General features: G+C 40.9%; 1 protein-coding gene across 4 annotated transcripts in view; it reads left to right on the top strand.

Moving 5' to 3' along the window:
• Positions 1-27278, top strand: part of MEIS1 (Meis homeobox 1) — a 108298-nt gene that overhangs the window by 61169 nt on the left and 19851 nt on the right. For all 4 annotated transcript variants that reach the window (XM_082303481.1, XM_082303479.1, XM_082303478.1 and 1 more), the window contains exon 9: positions 23290-23366. In XM_082303481.1, coding sequence (XP_082159607.1) covers positions 23290-23366 — 77 coding nt within the window. The remainder of the gene's footprint in view (positions 1-23289; positions 23367-27278) is intronic.

Genomic DNA, 27278 nt, shown 5'->3' with positions numbered 1-27278 from the left:
TTTAACCTTTGTTGATTACTTGATGCCATGATATGAAACAAGAAAATTTAAAATAAGCAACATGCAATCTGTTTATTAAAACTGTTACTTGTAAAAGAATTTATTGGAAGCAGATATTTTGAATCTAGTGAGGAAAATAGTCTCAATCGCTTCAAGGATGCTATTGTGATAGACAACTTATGCTATTTAATTCAAAAAGTTTTCTTTTTATATTAATACCTTACTGGCTAGCAACTTTTTAATGTTCAAACAAGTGTATTTCATGTCTTTTCTCATCCCTCCATAGTTATGAGATTTTGCCTTGGGAGAAGCACGGCGTTAATTTGGCTGCCTGCCCCTACTCCCATGTGGGATGCTTGTCTGGTTTTGGAAAGGAGTATAGTGAGAGGGTAGATGGATACAAAACTAGGGTACTGAAAACATGGAAAGCAGAAAATACTTGGCTAAACCAAGTTTTCTTTGTTCTCCTCTTGAAAGATTTGGAAGCATTAACACAAAATAACGCCCCTTCCCCCCTCCCCCCAAAAAAGTGCAACTTACAATGAATCTCCATCCTGCACCAACTGATACTTGCTCTGCAAAATGCCAGAGGGCTCCTGGAGCTCATCTGCGTAACAGGGGTCAGATTTCCATATATTGGACTTGGAATGGCTGGGGGTGTCCCCCCACTTTATCCCAAATATGCAAGTCTCCTCTTTCACTTCGTTTTATTGTGGATGAAGCTGTAAAAAGCTTTCTTCCACATCTGCAAGACTTCTCAGTGCCAGCTGTCCCAAATTCCTGGGAAAAGCCAGGCTTTTTAGCTTGCCTTGAGTCGCTCATGCACCGCCATCCCCTTGACTGGGAAGGTGGGAGCCAGGGCTCCTCCTGCTCCTGGCAGCTGAAAGATCTGTCAGAACATCCAGCAAAAGCACCTAACACAGGTTGGTGCCAAGTAACCCACAAGGAGAGTCCTCAGCACCCTTCTGCTGGGGGAGGTGCTGTGGCAGTCAACTCCGATGGCAGAAAGTGGGAAATGTTATTATGGGAGAGGATAGTTGTTCTGGGACTCTTCCAAATTGAGTTGAGAGCTCCAGAAAGGAGGCCAAAGAGGATTTAGGTAACTGGGTTTGAATTAACTTCTTAATCCTTCAACCTTCACAGAGTTTTATGGAGGACAGTGACTGTTAAAACCCATAGAATTTTCATTAATTGGCCTCAAATTTGTGGCTTTGACCTGCTGTCCAACCTCCAAGGATTGATCCATTTTCTAGCATGAGGGAAATTTTGCCATTTTAAAAGGTTGGATTTTGGGTGATACCCTTGGCAATGCTGCTGTTGCTCCAGTTGCATGATTTCTTGGAAAGAGCATGTCTCATGCACTGTCTTGTAGATTATTTAAGTTGTCAGCGCTGAGCTGTTCTACAAACCTTTGTTTTTAGAACAGAAAGGAAAAATAGAGGGTGCTTCAGTCACTTAGTTCAAGGAACACAGATTATTTACTTAGGGTCTTCTCACATTCGGAAGTGTGGTGTAGTTACATCATCTGTTTTCTTAATATCTGGGATTTAGCTCCATTTCTATTGAAGACAGCCATCATGTCTTAAACTACAGGGCATGCAACATCTCATCAGGGCTCCTCACAGGTCTTGGGAATGGCAGTGATCCAGGGAAGTATTTTGGTTGAAATCAGAAGGTAGTCAGTGACCTGAGCAAGCAAGATTTTAGAGTGAGGGAGAATGTATGTGTGTTTGTGCGTGTGTGTGTGTGTGTGTCTATTCCCAAAGGACTGTCCTACCTTTGTCCCAGTTTCCCACAGTTTCTACCTTGGAGGCACTATTGTGCTGGTGTGGAAGCCGCTAGCACATTAAAGAATTTGAATTATTTTGAAGCTGCTGAAACACATTAGTATTTAGACACTAGCAGAATTTCACATCTGAGTAGAAGCAAGGGAATACTGAAAAGTTGAAACATGATAAACATTAATTCAGATGCTAAATTACACTTGCTCTGGTTGTACTAGAACTCCTTTTGTTTGCATAAATATTCTCGGAAATGAGTTTACCAGCAAGAATGTTTGCAGTAATAAGAATTTTTAAGTCAGCAGTAGATGCTTTGCTTTCTTCTCCACCCTCTCCTTTATTTTTATATTTGCAGCTGTGATATTTTGCATCTGCAGCTTCATTTTTGAAATTAGCCTCCTCCAGTCAAAACATGGCAATGTGTTACACCGTCTTTCTGCAGTCAAAGCAGACATACAAAATTCAAGTATCACCTTTGGAAGGGGGACAGAGAGGGAGGGAAAAAGTTTGGTCACCAATTTTTGAATCTGGAAGCATCCATGGAAATATTTTGGCAAACAGTTTGCAATATGAAGTGCATTTAAAGGCAGCAACAGTATCTTGGCAAGCAGTGGGTGAGCAGGAAATGAGGATAAATTAATGGGCTTGGTTGTTCATTATTAGTTGTTTATTTAGCTTGCCCTCTAACACGGTTGCTACAAAAGAGCCTGTGTTGATTCTCAGATATGCTTATAAGTGCCAGTGTTAATTTTTTGTTGGAAATCTAACTTTTGAAGCAGTTTCACAGCATGCCAGTGTGCTAGCAAATGACTTAATCAGATCAGGTAAGGTGCCAAAATATGAGGCACCAAACCAGTTGGGCATATATCTGATGGGATGTGTTAATCTGTGGTGTAAGATAACCTGCCTTTCAAATAGGGTCACATTTGGAAGTGGTACATCAAGTTGTGTAAGATGCATTCCCTTGCTCTGGCATACAGTCTCCTACCTCTGTTTGCATATACTTAACCCTTGCCTGGATAAGCAGAAGCAGTGATATTGTAGTGACTATAGTCTGTTTGTTGCTCCAGGACAGGCATGAGAAGTGACTTGGTTTTTTACCCAAAAAAAGGGCTTTTCCCTTTTCCTGCATTTACCTTCAGCTACACAGAATCTGCACTGTTATAGCTTACATGCTTTTCCTTGTTGCATACATTCAAGAACCCCTAATTCCTAATATTAAGTACTTCTGTTTACTGTCTGCCCATCAAAATTATCCAGAGAAGAAATTTCCTTTGGAAGGGAAACTTCTTTTTTTGGTGGTGTAAGTTAAAAGTTTCCATGGGTAATGCCATCCTTTCCAACAAAATGCTCAGCTGAAAATCCAATTTTCAATATTCATAGAGTCATTACTCATGGAACAAATGTATTCATAGAATTGTTAAGGTTGGAAAAGACCTTTAAGATCATCAAGTCCGACCAATCTTATCTTATTGATGAGTCATCATTGTACTTCCAGCTCCTCACCCTGTAAGCTACAGCAGTGCTAAATATATATGTAGAGAGAAGGTAAGTAGGCAGAAAAGAGTTTAAGTTAATATGTAGTTATCTAATTTACCTCGCCTTTTGCATCATTGCCTGATTTAGACCCAGAGTATTTAGTAGAGTGCTCGTTTCACTTCAGTGGTGGGCCATCATTTTAATAAGGCAAGGTCTAGGAGCCTTACCACTTCATCTTTTGCTTTATGAAGCAGAAACTTCTGCCCAGAAAATACTTCTTAGACTTTAGATATAGCATGAATATTCTTTTCTTGGCTACTGGTTGGCCCTTTGTAATCCAACCTGTACAGCATTAAACATTTGGAAGTACTTTTAAAAAAAACCTAACCACAAAAAAACCTTATTCTTACAATGGGTCCTCTGTCCCAATGATGCAGTAAGCAAGATAGTCACGTTAGTGACACTAAAGTGGTCACTTGAGTCACATTAGTAAAACCAGGGACCTGCATAAACATAAAGATGTTTTCCAAGAACTGGTTTTGAACCCAGAAAGAAAATGGTGGGACTTTGCTTTGGGTGCCTTGCTCTGTTGATTGCTCAAAAGTCAGCTTTGAAGTGAAACTCTTCTTCCTAGGCCATCCTTTTTTCATATCAGACAGAGCTTTTGGGGCTCCTAAAGACATTTTTGGAAAGGTAAATGCCATGTTAGACAATCTGGCCAGTTAATAGATTCATTGGCAGAACTCTGCTTATTTGCCATGGATTTTGTGCTGATCCAGGAGCTTCACGGTGCTTGTGTGGGAACAGCAAAGAAGATTTCGTTGCTGAAACCTGAGCATGGGTCTGTCAGTGCAGCAGGTTGTAAACCCCAGAGGGTCGTAAGCTGCAGTTGGGGTCAGAATAATTTTGAAACTGGTAATAACCCAAACCTTAGGAATCTTATGAATAAAATGCAATTTTAGTAATGTTTTCATAAACAGCAGTAATGGTGGCATTTTAGTAAACAGTGGCATTACTTGCATCAAAATTGTACCACATTGGCTTTTAAATTACTCCACCTGTCTGTATGAATAGGATTTTCAATGTCGAGGCACACAGACAGCTGCTGCTAACGTTTTTTTTTTCTCCCTGTGTAGATAATGTTGGCAAATCTGCAGCCATCAAGGCTGGTTTCTGATGTAAAATGGTACCTGACCTACTGGCTTTGGTGCTACAAAAGGAGCAGCTTTAATTACTAATGGTCGTGTTTTAGTTTTGTACTTGTTGATGTACAAAATGTCATTTTAGTGCGGTGTAACCTCTGGTTCACTTCCACCAGCGATGGTACACTGGCTGCAATTATTTTCAAAATAATTTGTGTTCCTTGGTGGCAGCTTGCAATCCTGCCTTGTTAACTCTCAGATAATTAGCAGGGGTCTGGTCCTCCAGGTCCCTGTGCCCCCAAGTCTCACTGGTACCCCACACCTTGGAGGGCTGCCCTGGACGAAAGTGAAATTGTGCTAACAAATCCCACTTGATTTATTTCTAGGACTGTTCTCTCCCTTGCATTAGGTGGGTGTAATACCCAGAAATTAATGGAATTAATTTTGTCCTCTAACCCTTGGTAAGCCAGAGGGTTTACATGGAGGCAGAGTCAGGGCATGCTGCCTCTCTTCCCAGTTATGAACAAAAGGATAAGGCTGATGCGCTGCCTGGTGCCATTTCGCTGGGTTGAGTTTGGTCAGAATGATCCAGTTACCAGCCTCATGCCAGGCCTTGAAAGGGTTAAAGATGTTAATGGTGCCGTTAAAAATCCAGCTTGCCAATGAGCTATTTTGTGCAAATGGTATAAATATAAGATACACTTGTCTGGCTCATTTGCAAGCATTCTTTTTGACTTCTTTCACACAACTGGTGTTTTTGTGTTTAATTTAACAAGAAATGAGTAGTAAATGAAAGCTGCTGCCTGAAATCCCACTGTGAGCGTGTTTTGCACTTGGCTCCCTAGTGAAAAGGCAATTTGTGAAATTATGTGATAGAGTAATTAGATGAAGCCAGGGCTTCTGATTGTTGCCATGCGTATGTGGTAAAGGTTTGCTGGGGAAAAAAAAATAAAAAACATGGATTATTACCCTGGCAAGTTGGCTCAAAGCTTCTTCATTTATTTGTAAACAGAATATTTAGTGACCGCATAGGAAGTAGCTGTAATCACCAGCTCGTAAAGAAACCACAGCAGAGCTTTTGGATTTTTACAGAGTGCTCATGTAAAATTTAAGCTGGGAGGCAGAATCCCTGTTAATGTAATTAGGATCTAATTTACCACCCTTTGCACACAGATGTAATAATGTCTAGATATTTATTCTATCTTTAAGCACATTACATATACCTCAGTGCAGCAGTTACTGAACAGAAACAGGTGTGAGCACTTTCCGGATTCATTTTTACACTGTAAACACACAGTGATTTAGAGGGAAATATTTACCAAAAAAAAAAAGAGGGGAAAAAATGTCTGCAAATGAGGCAGTAATGGACAGTTGCCCTTTATGTACTGATGGATTTCTCAATGGTTAAGTAAATTAAAGCAAATGCTAGAAAAATCAATAGGCTTGCAGAGTCTTGGTTGTGCCTCATAGACTTCAGGACAGAATGACAGATGTGGTGCATATGACCCATTTAAGTATTAATGCTTGGGAAATTGCCTCTGCGTGCAAGGTTATAGGCCTAGAAATATTGTTATATTAAATTACAGACAATGATATTTTTAAGTATATATGGAATTTATACGTTTCAGTTTAGTTGCTCTTCGGCATTACATTTGTCCTGGAAGATTAGTTGCGGAGTTGTTTCTGTGGAACAGTAAATCAGGTTTAAAAAATGTTTGAACAGTGAATTGTCTTTCCAGGGCTGCTGCAGACCAGCGAGCGTGTTGCACACCATGGGGGGACAGCAGTCGTGTTAAGTAAGAGCCACATAGCCAATGTGTTCACTAACAAATGTAGCATATAAGCGAGCCTAAATTAAATGTCATTAAAAAGCAGCTTTTGAGATGGTGAGAGGGCTGGCGCAGTAACATAGGGTTGCTGTTAAGTTGGGGTATTCTGTATGACTAAACACAAACTAAAATCCTAAGTGCATGGTCAAGATGAACTAAGTAAGGTAACCACCAGAATGGATCTTTCTCACCATCTTCCCCATGTGCCGCAATTGGAAGGGGCGAGTTTGCCTGGGCAGGATGAGTAAAAACTGACCCCACGCAGAAATTCTCCTGAAATAGAGACGTTATGATTAATCCAAGCAGGCAGACGAGCTCTAGATGAGATAGTGTTTGCCATCTCTGATTTCTGACATTTTTTGCACCCAGGCAGCAGGGAAGTAGACCAAGTTAATTGTCTCTTTGTTGCATCTCTGGCAGGAAGAGCGTGAAAATAGCTGGGACCCTGATTTTGGTGTTGGCGTGAAGGCAGAGCAGTGTGTTGGCTGTGCTTGCTGTCGGTGACAGCCCGGCTTACCTTGCCAGTTATCCTGACTTCACCCCAAACACCTGTTTCTGTGAAGGGAGCAGCGGATGCATTTTATATACAACTGCCATGTTTAATATTAGAAAGGAGCTTTAGACTTTCACAGTACCACTGCTATTCCTTGCTGAAGCCATTACATGGGAAGTTTTGTTGTTTTCCTCTCAAACATTAACCGTCATGTTTTACTTCCATTTGTTCAATAGATATTTTTTCCTTTTTTAATTTGTTTGTTTTGTTTTTTCCTTGATTATCTCTGATATTTGATGTTTGGGTACCACTGTCTCCCTTTGGCTCCCTGTTTTCTTATTTTTCTTTTCCCCTAGAGCATGAAAATTCACTGGGGAATAAAGCAGAGCCATCTCCAGGGGGTATAAGGGCTGCACTCTGCTACTGGGAGCGCCAGTGAAATGATGACATTGTGGAGGGGCAGATTATTACTTTTGGGCCTGCTGAGGACCTATTTGCATATTGAGGCTGGATGAGAGCAACTGGTGCTGAGGGCTGTCAGGCCAGGGCTGAGTGATGACAGACCCTTGTCATTTGCCTGCATTCAGCTTCATTGCTATGGTGACAATATGTGGTGATGAAAGTTGCCGCGAAGGGTTGGACAGCATCCTCCATGGTTGCCGTAGCCGACAGCATCTTTGCAACAGCGTGTTTGAGCTGCTGATGGCCCTTGGTGTCAGAGCAGCATCAAATCTCTAATGACAGAAACTCTCCACAGGTTTTTGGGTCCGCAGGGATAGTGCTCATGGCACCATCGCCAGTCTCAGCAACTTCTTACATCAGTGACAAAAACTGTCTTTACCTGCTCTAGTCATTTTTATGTGCCTTGTGGTGGGTTTCCCTGATTTATTTTGTGTGACATACAAGCTAGGTAAGCTGGCACTTACCTGCACAGCAGCATGGGGTGGCTGTGGTCCTCCTCCTGCCACGTGTAAGGCAAACACATTAATCAGCATATAGGCAATGGCTGCTTTCGTTAGATATACGTGTGAGGGGCCCTGGTGAACGAGCTCTTTTGTTCCCGACCAAACCAGAAGGGATCAAAGGTCAGCAGGAACCCAGAAGCCATCAGTCAGGGCGGGTTTTGCTGGATCCCGGGGTTGTCAGCTCCATAGTCACCCCAGCAACTTGGGCTGCCGCCTGCTTGCCTTCCCCACTGCCTGGCGCAGAAGCGGAGCATCCCGTCTCTCAGTTGCTGTAAAAAGATGCTGACATAAAGTCGGCATTTCAAGTACAGCGTGAGCATTGCTGTGCTTCTCTTTGTTATCCAAGTCATTTGAGAGTGAGATTACAAAAATGATAGTTGGCTTTGTAGAGATTCTTTTGCTGCATTCATCTTTAGGATGCGTTTTAAGGCTGCAAATTCATTTTTGGTTTAATGGCAAATGGCAACCCGTAAAGAAGCAGCAGCATACTGCCAAAATGTGCTTCTACACTTCTGCATATAAAAGTTCACTTCTAAAAAAACTTCTGGTATGGCATTTATTTCCTTTGAGCAGATCGATTTATTTTTCCTCCCTTACTTGTGATGTTAAAGTACATTTGGCAGTAATCAGTTTATCCTTATTAGAAGCTGTGGTAAAAGGCAGAGTTGCTGAGTCAATTCACTCCATTTACTTCCCCTATTGAGCCTTAATGTGTCCCAGTCCCCACCCCTTACAGTGAAAACATCATCAATTATAGGGCTGACAGGAGCCTGGGACTCAGTGTAAGTTGCTCCTTAGGGTTATTCATCTTGCACCAAAAAAACTGGCACTCAACAATATTCATCACTTCCTGTACCTAAAATGATTGAGTAAACAGTGAGGTGAATTATCAGAGGGGTAAAAAGGGGGAAAACTGAGTTTGAATATGTTGGAGGCAACTTAGGGCTCATATGGCAGGAGAAATAGAGCCATCAGCCAACATGCAAGCTCCCCACCAGTGTTTAATATTGCTGCTGAAGCTGGAGGGAGGCTCAGTTATCCTTCAGCCAGACACTTACTGCTTCTCATAACCTGACCTGCAAGAGCTTTTCTATTTTGGCACCTGGGTTGGAAAAGCAGCTTCAGCCCTGGAAAAGCAGCTTCAGCACTGATGCAGCAGAGATGTGCTGGGTGCCCAACTCTCTGTCAGCTCCTTAGGGTGAAATACACTTAAAACATTGCTCAATTTACTCCAGTTTGATCCCATGATATTTGTATTTATTCCAAAAATCCTGAATCCCCTCAGGCAGGAAATATTTCAAAGCAGGAACTTAATTTTTTGAAGTTTTTTTTGTAAATGTGATATGGTAAAGTATTTTTCTCCAAAACCTCAAGAAATACAAAAGCATGGAATAGAATGTGCTTTGTTACCATTACCTCCCCTTCCTACAAAACAAAGCAAAAAAACTCATCCAGCCAAGCGAATCCAAACATGAAAACCTCAAACTCTGGGCTTATTTAAATTTTCAAAGTAATCTTAAAAAAAGAAAGAGGCTCTGCTTTACTTTGCCCAAAAATATAATGCAATCATGATAAGGGAGGAGAAATTCCCTTAGCCGTACACCTGGTTTGTTTTTATGCCCGGTGCTGCGGTTAGATGGTTGTCTAAATAAACAGAGATTAGGTGGAGGGCTTTATCTCAAAGCTGGCACTGGTTATCACACTGCTTCCTCCCACTCCCTCCCTCTGATTGTGAGTTGTATAAGAAGACTTAGCATAACTTAGAGCCGATAACCTTTGAATGTTAGTTCAAGGAAGCTGTGCCATAGTAACAACAACAAAAAAAGAAATTATGCAAACTCTGTCACAGACTATTCAAACAACTGGCAATTTGACCCTAATTCTGATTTAAAAGAAAAAGATTCCAGGAATAAACTCAAGTTTATTCTTCAAATCATTTCTCCTTTGAGGAGTCTTGCTTTGAACTTGCTTTAACAAAAGGAATCTGTAATGTTTCATTTGGCCAAATTGCTCCAGCCCTGCAGTTAAGGGTTGAATTGATCTTGATCAGCCCTGGAAGAAGACATTGTTGACATTTGCATTTGATGGTACATGATATATATATATATATATATATATATATATATATATACACAAGCAGGGGACATAAAGAGCGGCTGCCAGGTGATGGACAGCTTCTGGCTCTCCATGACTCCATGAAAGTGAACAGGAAAAGTCATCGTGGTTCTGCATGGGTGTGAAATCAAAATACGCCTTTTCTAAGCGTATCTTGGCATATTGATGGGCAGCATAAAACATGCAAAGAGGAGGAGAAAGGTCTTCAGGGTCTTTGCAACATGCCTTCCATAAGAAAAAACAAACCAGCAAACCACAACCTTTGGTTTTGGAGGGGGAAGGAGGGGGAAGGCGTCCACGCGCTACCGCAAGGCAATGTCATTGCGATGTTGGGAAGCCAACTCACAGTGAGCGGGTGAGCGCGGGCATCTCTGCCCTTGTCGTTTGGATTACCCCAGTGCCACGCGCCCAGTTACACAATGCATAAAGGCGAGGGTTATTTCTAGGACAGATAATTGAACATTAATACTCGTTGACATTGTCGTAGGAATGATATGTCAAGCTGACAGGGCCTATGTGCTTACATCTGCTGATCGGCTGCAGACGAAGGGGATGTTTGGCAGATTAGACCCGGGGCCTTGCCGCCACCGAGCCAGGGATGATACAGCCATTAATCATGAGCTGCCATCTTGGGCTGCCTTCCCAAAAACAGTGGTTGGGTCCCTGCTTTTGGGGGTGGAGGGCATGGTTCGCAAAACTACATCGACCCCCATATGTGTATGTACACCTCTGCGTGCACAAAGATTTATGTACGCGTATAGAACGTATTAAAGAAGAGCATCCTTGGTGCTGCATACACATGAGTGCCGCCGTCGTCTGAAGCAACTGTTTTCAATCTACTAACATGAGAATAAAAGGAAGCGGAATAGATGAGAAGTTCTTCAGAAGCACTGAGAGCATGATCAAGTTTGATGAGGTGTTTCTGATTATCTCTGTCTTAGGAAGTAAATGACATAAAAATGGTAGCAGAGTTAGCTTTTTTTTCCCTAGCATGTTTTTTGTGCCTCTCTTCTTCTGGATGTCAACAGACCCTTCAAGGCAAGGGTGCTGTAGATAAAGTAGTTACATTGCAATCACTTCTGTCCCCTTCCAGCCAAAATCCTACAAATGGTGCTTTTCAATATCATTTCATAGCAATCTTCAGAGAGCTAATGCCTTTGTCACAGCATTTCTACAGCCAGACTTTGCTGCACAAGTTCAGAGGCATGAGAAGCAGATGGAAAACAATTACAGGGGCCTCTGACACTGGAGTCAGTTCTACTTTCTTAAAATAGGGCTAAACATCATGTTTGTAATGTCTTGCGTACAGTTTGGCTCTGCATAAAATGCTACAAAATAGGGCCCTTGAGAACATCCATTATCACATTTTGGTTAACATCACAGATTTTAAAAATCCCAGTTGTACTGAAACCATGAAATAAAGCTTTCATCTGTAAAGATCTAGTTTCTCTTTGTTATTAAAATAAACTAAGCCATTAAACAAAATATATGCATATAATAGTGAAGTTCATAATTTCCTATCATCAAAATGATAAATTCAACTTTTTTTTTAATTGGAGCAGTCATCTTAGAAAGGTTTGTGTATAGAACAAGATCAAATGTGCCTGGTTGCTCTTTCTTACTTTGTAACTTGTTAGTGGTGACATTTTTTTGGTCTTTAACTGCTTTCATTTAGGTCTTTCTAAAAGAAATGAGTTTTGTTCAGAAAGGAGGGGAAAGCAGAGGGGGATTTTTGAGCTTGGTATTGAAAAGATTAATTGATTATATCTTGTTACTGTTCTTGTGAATTGTTAATGGCCATCGCATCATAAATGTGCTGAAAGCAACATGCCATCTCAATGCTTTTGCTTTCAAGTATGTGGATTGTCTCTTTTATGGTAATTTTTGTGAAGGCATCTGCATGTGCGTGGTGCTTGATATGCTCAAACCTTGAAAGAGACCAGGCAGGAAGGGGATGCTCAGGCTGGGAATGGGGTGGGCACTGGCTACTTGTAGCTGACTGTTTGGATTTTTGGAAAGTCCCTTCCAAAAACCCCTGTTCTGGCCTCATCCATTCATCATCCCTTAGAAGATGCCCACTGAGGGTCTCACCTTACAAAGCTGAGGACATATCCTTCAGGCAGCCCAGGCTTTGGCCATATTCGCTGCAGCTGAGTGCCAGACATAAAGTTACACAGGTGAAGACAGGTTTGCCATTTCAGGGCTCATCCCCCAAGTGTTGGCCAATACCAGCCCCTGGGAAATGCCTCACACCATGAATATTTCCACTGAAATGCAAAGCTTGATTCAACCAGCCCTCTCTGATGGAGCATACAGTTAGGTCTTTGGAGGCTTTTGAATTCCAGGTGAAATTGGTAGAGACCTGCACTGACTTTGGGGGTAAAGGTTATTTTTTATGAGGAAGTCTTCTTGGTCCAAGAAGCTTTCCAAGAGGGAAGAGTCACATCTTCGTGCGAGTCTTTTTAATGACGTTTTTATAAGGATGAGAATAAGTACCTAGTGAATTTGTGGGCAAATACATGTTAATTTAGGGTTGAATCTGGAGATTTGGAGGAGAATTGTGATGTGCCTTTTCCCGACTCTCAGGAGATCTAAATCACACTTTTTTTTGTGTAGGTACATGTGCATAGAAATATCGTCCTGGGAACATATATCTGCTTTATTCTGAAATTGGTTAGCATTATCAGACTTGTTTCTTTGCTAAGTTGGGTACATAATTAATTAGAGCAGTTGTTTTCTTTTGGAGACTTCTCAGTTCATCTCTCAGAGTTAAGTTTTAAGGCCAGGCTGGTCAGAAAGTGTATTTCTGTACAGGCCTGCACCCTGAAGCCAGTCAAAGGGATTTCATACACTAAATGGGTGTAGATAAATGAATTCTCTAGCCAGAAAGCAGAATTGCTTAGTCAAGTTTACTGAGTTGAAACTTGTCTATATTATTCATATATGCGATTGCTCTAAACTTGGGTTATTTTAGCAGAAGGGAATTCATTAGACCTAAGGAATGAAGGAGGGAATTTATGAAGGACTTTCATTTTAAATGTAAAAATATTGGAGAGTGAACTTACAGGGAGGTAAAAGCTGGGATGGATAAAATGAGAGCACCTGTAACAGCTGGCTGGGTTCTGGAAAGTGAAGCCCAGCTCTAGCCCAGGTAAATTGCATTTGAATTTCAACCTCAGATCTGTATGCACTCTTCTTTGGCAGATGTTGAATTGATAATGCCTGTGCGTTAAAGAATTCTGATTGTTTCTTTTGCCACCTTCACAGCTTATGAAAATGCAAGTAGGCCTGCCTAATGAATATTAATAAGAGTGATAGCTGGATAACACACAAGCCTGTGGCTCTTTGGAGCTTGGGTGGGGTTAGTTGGAGGATTGTTGTGACTGGGAATTTACATGCTTTTTAAGAATAAACTTCCTGAAAGCTTTTACATTCTCCTTTAAAAGCTGATGTTTGTTCACAGTAACATGCTCATGCATGCATGGGGTTTTTTTCCCCTTTCCCTTTCTAGATACATGTGAGATTAATACTACAGATGGCAGGTCCATGTTTTTTAAAACAAGGCAATTTATTAGAGAAGAGAAAGAGGTCCCATCTCTTAAATTTACTTCAGTCCAGAGTTAATTGTATCAATAGCAATGGTTTATTTTATTTTCCTTGTTTGTTTTTGCCTTTTCCCACACCCCATTCTCCCAGGCAGCTGTGGCACTTATTAGTGGGGCAGGGAAATGACACTGATGAATTCTGCATCTCCAAATGTCCTAGGAGGCTTTAAAGCCCATTTCATGCAGTTAGTTAATCGGGCAGCTCGTTAGGCCCATTGCCGGACCTCACACATGGCAGTCTAATAGCAGGGATAGTTGTGGAGTGGCTGGAGGATGGGAGGGCTCCGAGGACCCAGCTCTTCAACTGGAGCCCCACGGGCAGGCGCTGCCACCTGGTTGGAGCTCCCAGCGATGCCAAGCAGTGTTGGGACTCGGTGACACTGGCAACATCCCCCCATTTTCACCAGTGCTGTTCTCTGGCTGTGCTGGAGCAATCCTCTCCAGACCTCTGTTTACTCACTTGTAAAAATCCCTATTACCAACCTTTCTGCCTGTGTCATAGGTCCTATTTGATCTGCTCTTCTTTCCCCAGACTCTGTTCCCAAAACTGCTAATTATGCAAAAAACCAAGGTGCCCTTTCTAATAGCTTCCTGCTCATTGAGAGCTGCAGGGGCAGACTTGAAAAGAAGGGTTAGAGTGGGTCAGAACTCAAAAGGCAAATAGAATCAGAGAGATATTTATTTATTATTCAAAGAAACCCACAATCTTGTCTTGATAGTAAGGACTGCTGTGATGGTGCATGGGGTGGAGGTCTTTTTCAGAGTGGTGGTTTAGGGCTGGGATAAACTTGAAAGGTTTCATGAAGGCTCAATGAGGAGGATTTAATGAAGATTCAGGGATTAAGATGCTTCTGCATTATCATTTCTGCCAAATATGTAAAAGGACTTACTGTGCATTCACTTTACAAGTAAACTTACTCTTTCTAAAGCTTTGAAACATGAGGAAAAGCTCCAACTTCAAAACAGGAACACATGTATGCAGTGCATTTCCCCTTTTGCAAAAGGCCTTTTCTTTCTCTTCTCTTGTCATGACAAAAAGGCTTAATTTTTTTTAGCCGATATAAGGGGAGAGGGAAGAGGGGGAGAGCCATTAAAACACAGTTCTTTCAATTACGTCCCATTATTTGTCATCTTTATTGCTTTTCTATAGTTTTCATTGCACCTTTAATAGCACGCCTGGTCAGAAAAGGTGAGCTGGAATGTGAACGCACTTGGCTCCACCGCCGTCAGTGCCTACGAGCTGTGCTCGAATCCCAGTCCCTGTAGATTTTAATGTCCCCGCAGACTGCTGGCAGCCTGCTTCCAGCTGTGGCAGGCATGATGCAGTGAATTGCTTTTCAATGTTCTTTACTCAAATAGGCAGTAATTACAAGCTTAAAGAGGTTTAGTGGTCCAGTAAACTACATAATCACCCCTGAATTAGCCTGGGCTCATCAGTTGCAGTCCAGCAACCTCAAGACTGCTGTTTGTATGCAGGCTTTATCACATAGCAACCTGAGCAGCAGGTGTGGAACAGCAAGAATCCCCCATAAACACAACTGTCTACTGGGGACAATGATCTCTAATGAGATGAGGCTACAGCATCACTGTAATTTAAGTGGGAAAATTAACGCTGGAGAATGTGCACTACTTCCAAGAGTCTCTGCTTCTTCAGAGAACAGCGGTGTTTTCCTGGCTTCTATTTTTTTCTTTTCCCTCCTTAATTCTTTTTTTTTTCCCCCCAGATCTTTAAATGCGTCTTTCTTTTTTTTTTTTTTTTTTTTTTTTTCTGTTTTCATGAAGAACGCATTGTGGTTTTGCTTATAAGTTGAGTGGTCTTTATTCTTTTACAAGGATATGTTGTGAATATTTAATGGTGGACAGGGCATCTGTTCAAGGACTTTCCATGCCAACAGAGCAGCATTGCAAAATAGCAGCTTTATCTTTTCATTTCCTTCCTCAGTGGTAGTTTTCTTTTTTGTTTGTTTTGTTTTCAAATAGAAATGTAAACTTGATTGTAACCCCCCTCATCTTGGTGTTGAGCATTGGCATCTTGATGTGTTGGTTGCCTTGAACTCACTTTGCATAACAGCTTGGTCCCTCCATGAAAAAAGGTGTCCAAGCTCTTGGCAGGAGGCTTCCCAATTTGCTTCCCAATTGGCTGCACCTAAGGGTGCTACTACCTTGGGAAACCTGCTTAAAGCTCCTGATCCATCCAAAAGCCTGAGGTTCATATTAGGAATCTGGCTGAATTCGGCAACCCTCCATCAACCTGTTCACACAGGTGTGTAGAGTAGGGGATGGAGGCACAGGGGAGTGTTTTTATCCCTCACTTACAGAGGGAGCTCCTGATGTACTGAAGACAGCCTGGGAAAAAGAGCAAAAAGCACAAATAAAAGCTTTCGGCTTAAGTCTATGGGATTACAACTGCTGGCACTGGCATTTCCCAGAGATTGTGGAGTTATTTCTGAGCCCACCTGTTTAGAAAGTCATTTGAGGTAGATAAGGACAGTGACTTATTGCTGAGACAAGGCTTCTGGTTGGGAGATATTTACCTGGGCTAATCTATCTTAGGCTGGCTCTACAAACAACAGCAGTGCTTTTACGGAGTTATCAGGTAGTCGGGATTTCCTTTGGTGTGCCAGTGATATTTTTTCTACCTTCCCAAAAGCTGCTCACCTAGGCAAGGCTGGGGTTTGCCTTCCTGCCTTTTCGCAGCTGCCTGATAAAGATGTTGGCTTAACTGAAAAGCTGGGTTTCAAGGATGTGAATTTTAGCTCTAAGGCGGTTACAGTCAGATGAAGCATTTCCTCAGTTCCTTTGGTGTCACTTGGCTGTAGTGTTTCCTAGTTTATGGCTGTGTGCTGCATTGAGGAGAATTTTGCATCTTTTGGATGCAATTTTTCTTTTAATTTCCCTGTCCCTAGTTATTTTTAGGCTGTGAAAGAAAAACAATTATTAATAAAAATAATAAAGAAAAATGGCAAAGGATGCAAAAGCGCATCACCCATGTCACATTAGCACAAATAGTCTTGATCCTAGAGTAAGAAATCCCTTCTTAAGTGTATTAAGCAAAGTTAATGTGTATGTGCAAGCTCTGTGTGTGTGTTTCTGTGTGCACATACATACAGGCACCAAAGGAATGTTTAACATGGGAAAAGCTCCACTCAATTACCCCGGTATGGTGTGGGAGTGTCTGCATAGACTCGGCTTGAACTGAAAACCAGTAGGAGCCAGAGTAAATTCCAAACACTGAGGTCTATCAGAGTGTCTCCAAAAGGAAATAGCAGAAGCACCATTGCTTGGACTAGCTAAAGCTCAACTGGAAAAGGCAGTGGGTAATAATATATGGTATGGAAGGAATAATATTGTAGCAGCCAGGAGATGGATTAGATGAGTTAAAAGGTTTTTCCATTTTCTGACTTCTGTAATATCCTGTGCAAGGGATGATCTGAACTTTTTTTCCTTAATGAGTGCTCACATTATGAGTAATTTGATGGGGCCACCAGAGAAGTATTGGCAGCGCATCCCAAGCCATACCATGTCTCTCCATCAGCCTTGGAAAGGATATTTATGTTAGTGAGTGCCAAAACTTGTTCACAGACAACTCTTGCAAGAAAATTATTTACAAAAGGGCAAATGGGAAAAAAGGAGAAGCTTTTTTTTTTCCCAGCATAACTTCATTAAAAAGGATCACTGTTGTCAGTACCTCTTTTCCCTCCTTGTAAACCCCCACAAAGGAAATGTCTCCTCCACTCCTCTGCCTGCAAAACCACCTCAGCCCCCTTTAATCAGGTTGGCTGTGAACACATGTTCGGATTTTTGAATTTTTGGGGTATTGGCTCTGTCTTTTACACCCTGCATTTGCCTTGGGAGAGTCAGATTCTGCCTCCAATTCCTCACTTTTTATTTTTTGGCAGGGCTGCCAAAGCAGCCTGCAAACCCTTTTGTAAGGGTAACGATAGGCAGTGTCTCAGAGCCCATCTCATAGAAATGGGCTGATGCAGAAGCCAAGCAGCAGCTTATTGGCCTTGCCATAGGGATACAGGTGAGTCAAAGCGATGCAGCATCTAGTCACATTGCATATTTTGATGCATTTTTGAGTTTAGAAGACCGAGCTCATCTGTTGATTTTGTGTTCATAGTTTGTAGTTCAATAACTCTGGCAGCACAAGGATTTATTAACAGTAATGTTACAAAAAAGGCTTTACCGGGGGATATTAAACTATTACAATAAGTTGAGGAAATATTTTCTTTTGAAGGAGGAAAAGGCTGGCTTTGTCTGCAGCATGACCGTGTCATATGGACTATGTTTTCTTGCTGTGCTGAAAAAGCAATGAGGAGCTTGAAATGCCAAAGCCAGCTCACACTTCAACAGCATTATCAGGCTGACTCACTAGTCTCAGCCAAGGAAAAGACTGTGCAAACTTTGCACATGCTTTTTTTCCTCCCAGCCTCAGAGATGCATTTCCAATAAAACAACTTCCTTCTCAGTGTTTAGTATTTCCTGCAATGTGCAAGCCAATCCCATGGGATAAACAGGATCGAGTTTGCAGCTTCCAAGTTGAATTTTTTTCTTCTCCTCCCTCCCTACCAGGTCACCTCAACTTGGCAATTTTTTACAGCTTTGCCTGAATATAAAGCAGGTCGCAGGGATGGTCTATAAAACCTATTCAGGCAGCCTGCAAAATAGGCGAGGGGACTCCACGCGTTCTCTTTATCGCTCCCTCTCAACACGCCGGTGGCTGATGAAGAGAGGAGGTTGCAATCTTATGACTTTATGGATAGTGATCCAACCATTTTTTGGCTGCTTTGTGAGTGCAGAAACCCCCGTTACTCTTTAGGAGGCCAGAATGTGTGAGGATCTAGGACTCAACTGCTATAAATTCAAGCTCTGTTCTTAGACTACACCATGCACTGCTTTTGTAATGCAAATGGAAGGCACAAAGTGTCCCTTTGATAATGTGCAGTCAGGAGACAAAAAAGCATTCACTGCAACAGTAAAACTAATTCATAAAGCTGAGAGACAATAGGAAAGCATTATGGATATTAAAAAAAATAGTAATTTCTCATAGATAAACTTGATCATTAATTTAAACAGTTCAAATGCAAATCAGAAGGAGGTAGGGGAAGGGGAAAGACCCAAATGGCTGTGCTGTCACCTTAGCTAACCCTGGACAAGTTTGGGTAAAGCAAGAATTTAGAGTTCAGCATAAAGTCAGTGTGCAGTTTGTCACTGGAGCGCTGATCTTTGGGCTTTATTTTGGATACTGAGTTAGGCTGGGTTTCTCTTTGGAAACAAGGAAATCACAGTGTTGGGATTTTTTCTCTTTTTAATTTTGATGTTAGAAAACGGTTAATAAATATAGAAAACAGTAAATAAATGAACTCCTGGGGCATAAATTTTAAGGGGGTGATTTCTCTTCATCACCTACCAGAGTTTAGCTCAAGGTCATCTCACCTTGGTGCACTACACTGAGCTCTGGAGGAGGCAGAGGGCTGGAGGAAGGGGATAAAAGGGCTTCCGAAATGGTTCTCCCGGCACGGTCAGCCAAGCAACGGCACTGCCACGATAAGGGCAATGCTGGACGGTTGCCACAGCCTCCTTCTAACAGAGCATGCAACCTTTCTCTTGGGGATTGCTTCTGCTTCGGTGCTGTAGTAGAGCTGGTTGGCAGCCTGGGTGTTGAGCTGGTTCGGTGCCGTGAGGAATCAGTAATCTGGGGGGTGAGAAGGGCAGGATTATTTTCCCGTTTTTCTGGCACCATTATGATGCACTGCTGTGGCAGAGGAGGAGGGGAGGCAGTGCTGTTGATGCCGGGTTACAGATAAGATAAAGTCTGTCACTGTCCTGGCATCCAGCATTTCCTGCCTGGGGTGGAAAATTTGAGGAAAGGAGTACATTTGGACAAGGTGTAGCATTAAGAGAATGCCTTGGATGCTTTCCATCTGTACCTAATGGAGACTTCACCCACCATCTGTAGTTAAAGGTGATTAAAAAAAAAAGTCTCATTGTTTCTTTTTGCTAAAAATGCTCTCAGCTGCATTAAAAAATGGGCTTTTATTAAGACTACTGCTCGCTAAATACCATTCATAAAACAGTGACAAGAAAATATGATGGAAAGTTAAATTTTTCTCTCTGTCACTTTGATTTCTTTGTTACTGCTAAAATGACTGCTCTGACTCATATTTTGCATAGTTATTTTTACCTTTTCAAATGTTCCTTAACTGTTCATATTACCCTGGGCAAATCCCCCAGGGATAATTTTCATTTGCATGCAGACTTTGATGGTGTTATTAAGCAATCACTTTCTGTACTAAGTCATTATTAAAAGTAATACCACAGAGCCTCAAAAACACATTAATGGTGCCAAACAATCCGCATTTCAGTGCTAGATTTATGGAAAGGGAAAAGCACAAGGTCTCATATCATTCGGTGGATGCTGCTCTGTAGTTCTGTAGCAGCAGCAGGCTTGATCAGAAAATATCAGAGCCAAATTCAGAGCCCTTATCTGTTGTCAGCCTTATTTCTTTAAACGCCCTTTCTTGGGTCTTTTTTTGTTGTTATTTTTTAAACCTGCCTGCTTCCTACTTGTTTTTCCCCTTGGATTTGCCCTTTTCCTCTGGCCTTGGCAAGAAAGCCTGTCTGCAGTCTTCCAGTATACACAAGCTGGACTGGTTCTGGGAAGGAGGGTCAGCCTTCCCATCTGTAATCACTGTTTTATGGCTTTCACTCGAGGTGTTAATGCAGATCAAATGGAAAACAGTCCAGCATGAGCGTTACAGCTTCTCGTGCTGCCCTGCATACGGTCCCAATCGTTAATTCTGATTATAAGACCTAAAGGTAATTCTGTTTGCTCTCCTAATGCATTGCAGCTCTCCCGGTGGTCTGGTGTCTCTTTTCTCCAATTCCCATCTTGATCAATTGTTTGCAAATAATTAAGCTTTTAAGAGATAATGGTAGGAGCTAATGTACACAACAAAGTAAAGGTCTCAAGTCACTGTTTATTGAACAGTTTGCCTTGATATCCCAAAGTGATCCAGAGTGATAGGTGGACTTGTCAGCTGGAGTCACTGCAGTATTTTTAGTCATTCTTCCATATGTATTTATATATTTAGTAAAATTATAGAATATCTCAAGCTGGAAGGGACCCATAGGGATCAAATCCAACTTTCTTCTCCTCACAAGGCTACCTTAAACTTAGCCATTTGAGTAAGGTATGTTTTATACATATTAATACAAATATAATATAATCTACACACCCACAAATACATATATCCATACCTATGTGCATTTATTCCTTCAAACAACTGTTAAAAAGTTTTCAGAAGACACTGGTCATTCTTGCACAGGTGGAATAAAGACCAACAGCAACAGTTTTGATTGAATTTCCTCTTTCTTCATAAAATGGTAGTTCTCAGGGTTTCCCCCTTTCTCTCTGTTGCAATGTGATGTCTGCCTTTGCCTGTAGCACAGGCCTTCCAAGCCCTGTGGGTGGGAATGCAGCAAGGCTTTGAATGTTTTAATAGCAACCTAGCCTGTGGCACGCTGATTCTTTGTCAAGTCATTCCTATTATTTTATTTTATTTTTAGTCTACAAAGGAATAACTTGTATGATCCACAGAAAGCTTATATAATAAGGTTGCTTAGTGTTTAAGATTACTTGAAACCACACCGAATCATAGTTTAAAAGCCTGCAACATCGTGACCCTTTAGCTAAGAGGGATTAGCTGTGTGAAATCACAGGCTGTCATGTGATTATGGCAATTACAGATTTATCATGAAATTAAAAGTTTATGCTGTACTAGGATATGAAAAAAAAATCAGATGACCTTAGACATACCACGATTTGAGGAATTTGTAGTTTGGGACTTTTAAAGCAATTATTTTTACAGTGACAATATTATTCTGATGGCTAATTTTATCCAGTCTTGTCTATTTAAAAAAAAAAGTCCAGAACAATTGAAAATTGCTTAATGGAGACAGACTTCTCAATTCCAATAGCTAGAGGCTGTCTAGTAATTATTGCTTGCTGCATGAAATTAGATACAGTTTGTTCAATTACTTAAAATTAGATCACATGTAAGGTGGCAAAGCAAAATAAGAAAAAAAAAGAATAATTCTGTCCTCGCTTGATAGCAAAGTAATGAAATGAGAAGTAAGCTGTAAAGATGAAAATGTTAGAAATCATGTCTGTAGTGTATGGGGTTTTTTTGTTGAAGGGAAGCAAACTGTTGTGTTCAGATAGATGGACATAAGTATGACAGTTGTGGATGAATGTGTGTAGAAGGCAGGTCAAATACATGCTAGATTTTTGCACGTGTAAAATGCAAATTACCCATAAAAAAGAAGTCAAATCCCCTTCCCTCTGTTTTTCACTTTACAATTCTGGAGCTGTTTCATGTACACACAGAAAGTACAAGGGATGGTTTACAGGTGTGCAGGTCATCTCTGGGCTTCCTGTCAAGAAAACAGTGTTTTTAAAAGAACTGAAAATTCCTCAACATTTTTGGGTGAAAAAGAGATAAGAAGTCTCTTATGAAGCTGGTGGCCGTGGTGGTGGGTTTTGAAATCGATGTAGTAAGTTAAGAGAAGTTGCTGGAGTTACAACAAAAATCCCTGTTTGATAATGTGAGGCGATACTTGCATGTAACATAGCCATGAGAAGTCAGACTATGCTGTTTACAAGAATATATAAAATCTGCTAAATAGCTATAATACCAATAAGATTGTGGAATTTTATGAGGTTTTAAATTCTTATGGTTTACAAGGTTTCAGTTTATGCCTCATGTAATATTACAGTGAAGAATGCATCCAGAGAATAAGGGAATATTTAGGGGGGAAAAAAAGGATGAATGTGTAACAGCAAATACTTTGTGACAATCAACTGCTAAATGGTGTTGGGATAGGACTAACCAGTTATATCAAATGGTCTTTATTGAAATGCTATTAAGCACCTTGCACCAGTCCAGGTCTGAATCAGATATGTACTGAGACTTGGGCATCCAGGTTAGGAGCCCAACCAGATCCTCAAAACAGGACTTTTCCTTGAAACTGTTACATTTGCAGTATTTGGCCATTTCCTTTTGGGGCAGTGGCATTTTTGCATAGATGGGAAGGACAGAAATGATATTTCTACATTTCAGACTTGGTTGTGGTTTTTGCTGTTGATTTATTAAGCAATCTGTATTCATGCAGAAGCAAATTTTCTCAGAAAGCAAATCAAGTTCTCACAAGAAACTTATGATTGAATTATAACATTATCTTCAATTAAAGGAGTATTTCTTTTCTGTCTCTTAGGATTACCACAGCACAGCTATGTTAATGTCAGGCAAAAATGTGCTGATTGTTGACCTTGCGTTGGCCTGTGTTCAAAACACAGGCATTTGTTTATGTTCGGGATTCTGATCTTATTTGCAAATTATTTTGAGGCACTGGCAAGTTTTGCCTTCACTATCTCAGAAAACATCAGTGTGTTTTAGTTTTACAGAGAAGTGCTTTTATCACATTCTTTGTTGTTCTTTTAAAAACAGAAAAAAAAAATAGATTATTTGACTCTAATCGGTCATTTGAGACAAGTACAAAAAATTTTCAGCTAATGCAACAAATATCCTTCTCAAGTATCAAGGTACTGTCAGTATCCTAAGCAGTTATTTCTCCACTTCACTAATCTTTATAATTGGCTTGTCTTTTAGTGCCATTAATTAAGTGATGTAGTAGCCCATTAATAATTATAAAAGAGTGACACACCTCAGCATTTTCACCTTTCAATAATAGATGTCACGCTTCTGTTTTGGGTTGGATTGGGTGGGAGTTTGGTTTTTTTTTTTAATTTAAAATAAAAAGTAGGGCAAAAAAGCACATTGTTTTAACTGTTTGTATTTATTTTGGTGTCTTATAGCACCCTTACCCTTCAGAAGAGCAGAAAAAGCAGTTGGCACAAGACACAGGGCTCACTATACTTCAAGTGAACAATTGGTAAGTAATTTTCCTTAGTGTTTCTATATTGCCACTGGCACCCTCTGGCTGTTCCTTTGTGGTTTTGGGGACACACCTTGCCCTTGTTGTTCCCCTCTCCAACATTTTATTGATACAAAAGGGGTATAACAGGTGAGTGGTTTCATGTGTAGAAAGTATGAGGTTTGCCACTGTATTCTATTCTCTCATCATTTGGGCAGATCTCAGTGTGTTCACATTTGATGCCAGTCCTCTTTCTGGCTGAGGATGCCTGTTCTTCAACAGGAAGGTACATCCATTGCAGAACATTGGTCTTGGAAGAGGTTCAGATGTTGGGGGCAAAAAAGGGCCAAATGGCCCCATTTCTGCTGAGCATGTTGTTATTTGGGGCTGCTGTCATGCTTTTTATAGTGTTGTTAGAGGGGTTTTTCTTTTGACTGACATCTTTGTATCTCTTTATCAGTTTGTTTTAAAAATCCAGTTTATGAATGAACTTTGAGGACAATCTGGTTCTTTGCTGCTCAAGTACAGTGTGGAGCAATTTTATTTATTTGTTCCAGCTAAGGGTTGGTGGAGCCCCTGCTCTGTTAATAGTAGTGATTCATTTGAAGGAAGTCAGGATCTGTGCTATTTCTGCAGCTGCTAACTGTTCGGGGTGTGGTGAAGGTAACCAGTGAAAATTACTCGTGATTTAACTATCGTACAGCAGCAAACCTCTTTAAAAAAATGTTTGATTTATTACCCTTTATTTATTTATTACCCTGCATCAAAATGTGGGTTCCTCCCACTATCCTGGAACAAGTGTCATATTTGAAGTGTATTGCAATCTAATATCTTGTAAAACTAAGTGTATCTAATTAATTGTCCTAATATTTTTAGATTAGTGTTTATGATGGGAAACCTTATCCTCTTTGAAGTAATACCCAGAAAATGGCCAAGGCAAACAGCAAGCCTGCTGGGGAAAAGGGAGGGAGGAATGCCAGTTTGCAGACAAAAGTTGTTTTTTTTTTTTTTTCCCCGTTCAATAAGTGTCAGAGATTAATATTACTGAAGCTCTGATTACATGGCCTAATCCATTTTAGTGAATAAATTTGGTCTTGATGTCCATTGCACCTACATTAACAAACCCTCCTCTCTTAGAGAGAGTAGGAGCCTATGGGAGAGATTTCAGATATATTAAACCCCATTACAGAAAATGTAATTTCTGTCAATATAATCCCATGTATTCTTCAATTTAGTACTTTAGAGATAACAAGCTACTTACAATATATTTGCCTTTGGAGGATTAATTTACAAAGTGCACTATCTGGGAGACACAGGCGGGCTCACATAAGCATAGCTTGTAAGGGTTATCAATTTCTGTGACCCCACAGCAGCCCTGGGAGATCAATTTTTTGAAGCCCTTTAAGATGCTGAATAAAGGAAAATACCAAATACTTAGTGTATGTGAAGTACGCTTCCAACATGCTTACTTTAAAATGGAGGATTAAAAGGCACAAAACATAAAATTTACATGTCATAAGGTAGTGTAACCCACTGTATTTTGGCTCAGCCGGAAAAAATTAGCGTTTGCTTCAACTTTACATCCTCCAGCCTTCATCCAGGTGCTACCCTAATTTATATGGTTGTCCTTCGGTTTAACGATGGGTGCTTTGGCCCACTAAGAAGCTGCGTGTATTCATCAGGGTCTTGTTTAACAATGGGGTGGAGTAAGGGTGTGTTGCTCCTGCAGGGTCTGGGAGCACAGGATTCAGCATGGACAAATGTGCCAGTTTGGGATGGTCCATCAAAAGAAATTTTTCAAGATGATGAACATAGGATGAGTTCAGCTAAAGTTGGTGGAATTTCTCCAGAGTGACTTTCAGTAGGTTTTCTTTCAGTTTTCTTTCCAGGGTGTTTTTCAGTACCCATCTCACCTCGAATATGAGGAGTTTTTACTTTGGCTTTGTGTCAGATGTGTTCTTAAAAGTTCCTTATGTGCAAGAAAAAAAAAAAAAAGGAGGTCAAAATACATTATAACTGAAGTCTTGTGGATGTAGGGCAGGCTTCCTCTGCTTGAGCTAGTTTAGTGATTCTGCAGTGGTGTTACAATTGTATAAATTATTGAGACAATTCCCCTTCTCTCCCCAGAGGCACAAGGATTTAACACTATAGAGGCAGTGAGACTTTCTTAAATCACAGGTGGTGGGCAGAGATGCCAAAATACGGCAATTCAGCCCTGGCTTTTTGTAATGGATGCTAAGGAACAAGGAGACTGTGAAGCTGTTGCTGAGTGTGCAGGTTGCACGGGGAATACCCAGCCATGAGGTGACCAATGAGCTACTCATCCCCTCCCAAATCCTGAGGGCAACCTTCTCAAACCTTTTGCTGGATCTCTTTTCTTCTAAGGCAATGTGCAGAAGAAACTCTTCGTACCTAAATGTTTTGCTGCAGGGAAGAGCTAACATATAATTTCTGGTTAGTTTTGCCTTTCTTAAGCAGGCTCATAAGTCATTCAGCCACAACTCACAAAAAAAAATTTGCCTTCCTCCTTAGATTCTTCCAAACTTGTTAACACACATGTACATTTTTGTATTAATGATGAGTCATTGTAAATCACTGTTGCAGAGATTAAATAAAATGCTGAAGGGCAGGCTGGGTGCAGATCAGTCATAAATTATTGGCAGCAACACAGCGTGTGGGAATACATGAAATGTGCATGAAAAACATAAACTCATGTCTGGTAGCATGGTCGTTAGCCCAGACTGGGAATTCTGGATTTTCTGGCTGGATTTAGGAGTTTGCCACAGACCAGTCAGTGAAGAGAGCATTTGTTTTCTGCAGATTGAAAGCATTTAAACAATTTTTTTGGTCATATTTTGAATGCCTTTTCAGTATGTGCTGGTTGCATACTTCAGTTCTCTGCCCTAACAAAAAAAATGTGGATTTTCACATATGGACTGCCCTGGTGTTGGGGCTCCCCAAGCTGATACGCATAACTCCTATTGATGGTGGAGGAGTCACAGGAATGGGGTGATGATGTGAGATGTGCCAGAAAATATATCCATGGACGCTCACATGCCTTTAAAAATACCACAGTCCCTTTACCATAACCCTTTTCCTGGGGTAGTTTTATTTTTCTTGAAGTAAAGAAATAATCCACACAAAGGATTTTTCCCTTGGTTTTTTTCCCCCCATGACACCTTTGCCTGTGAATCACCAGCATTGCCTTCTAGGAACATCTTTTTGCCTCAGTTGGATGTTTCTGTTGTGGGAAGAGGGAGCCCTTACCCTGTTGCAAAATAAAAATAAATCTGTGGAAGGTAGGAAGATAGCAGAGTTCAAATGCCGTTAGTCTAAATGAACCATTCAGGTCTCTGTCCTATCAGTTGTTTGACCCCATGGCAGTTTAGGGTTCCAGGCTCGGTAACACGAACTAGAAGGGGCACTTGTATGATACCTGTATGGACGTGGTAGAGACCTGACCAGGTACAGGTTAATAAGGTGCTTTTCCCGGGTGATAAAAACAATGAATTGAAATATCCAGGAGGTGTGATCCAATCACTTCTTACCTCAGCTGAGAGCCAGTCAGGCTATATTGAACAATCTATACAGTTTTCTTGTTTACTACATTCCAGCTGAATCCCTTCCCATTGAGAACTAATGGTAAATAATTACTGGTGGTAGTCTATGAAGAAGAGAGAGCAATTCTAATCAAGGGCTGTGTTAGGTGTCAGACGCTTGTTTATGTTTTAGAAAGGTCTTGGTGCACACAGATAGATGTTTGTATACTTGTAGAGCAATGTGCCTATATAACCTCCTTACACGTGTATGTCTGTATGTGACTGTCTCTCTAAATAGTGTTGCATCCAGCTGCATTAAAACGATCCTTAAAAAAAAAAAAAAAGAGAATTAAAATCCTTAAAGCTCCAGCCTTTATTAGGTGTTTCCATT

Source organism: Coloeus monedula (genome assembly GCF_965178545.1).
Source record: "Coloeus monedula genome assembly, chromosome: 2".
Lineage (NCBI taxonomy): Eukaryota > Metazoa > Chordata > Aves > Passeriformes > Corvidae > Coloeus > Coloeus monedula.
Note: the sequence above shows the minus strand (reverse complement) of the source record. Positions and strands in the feature narration are given on the sequence as shown.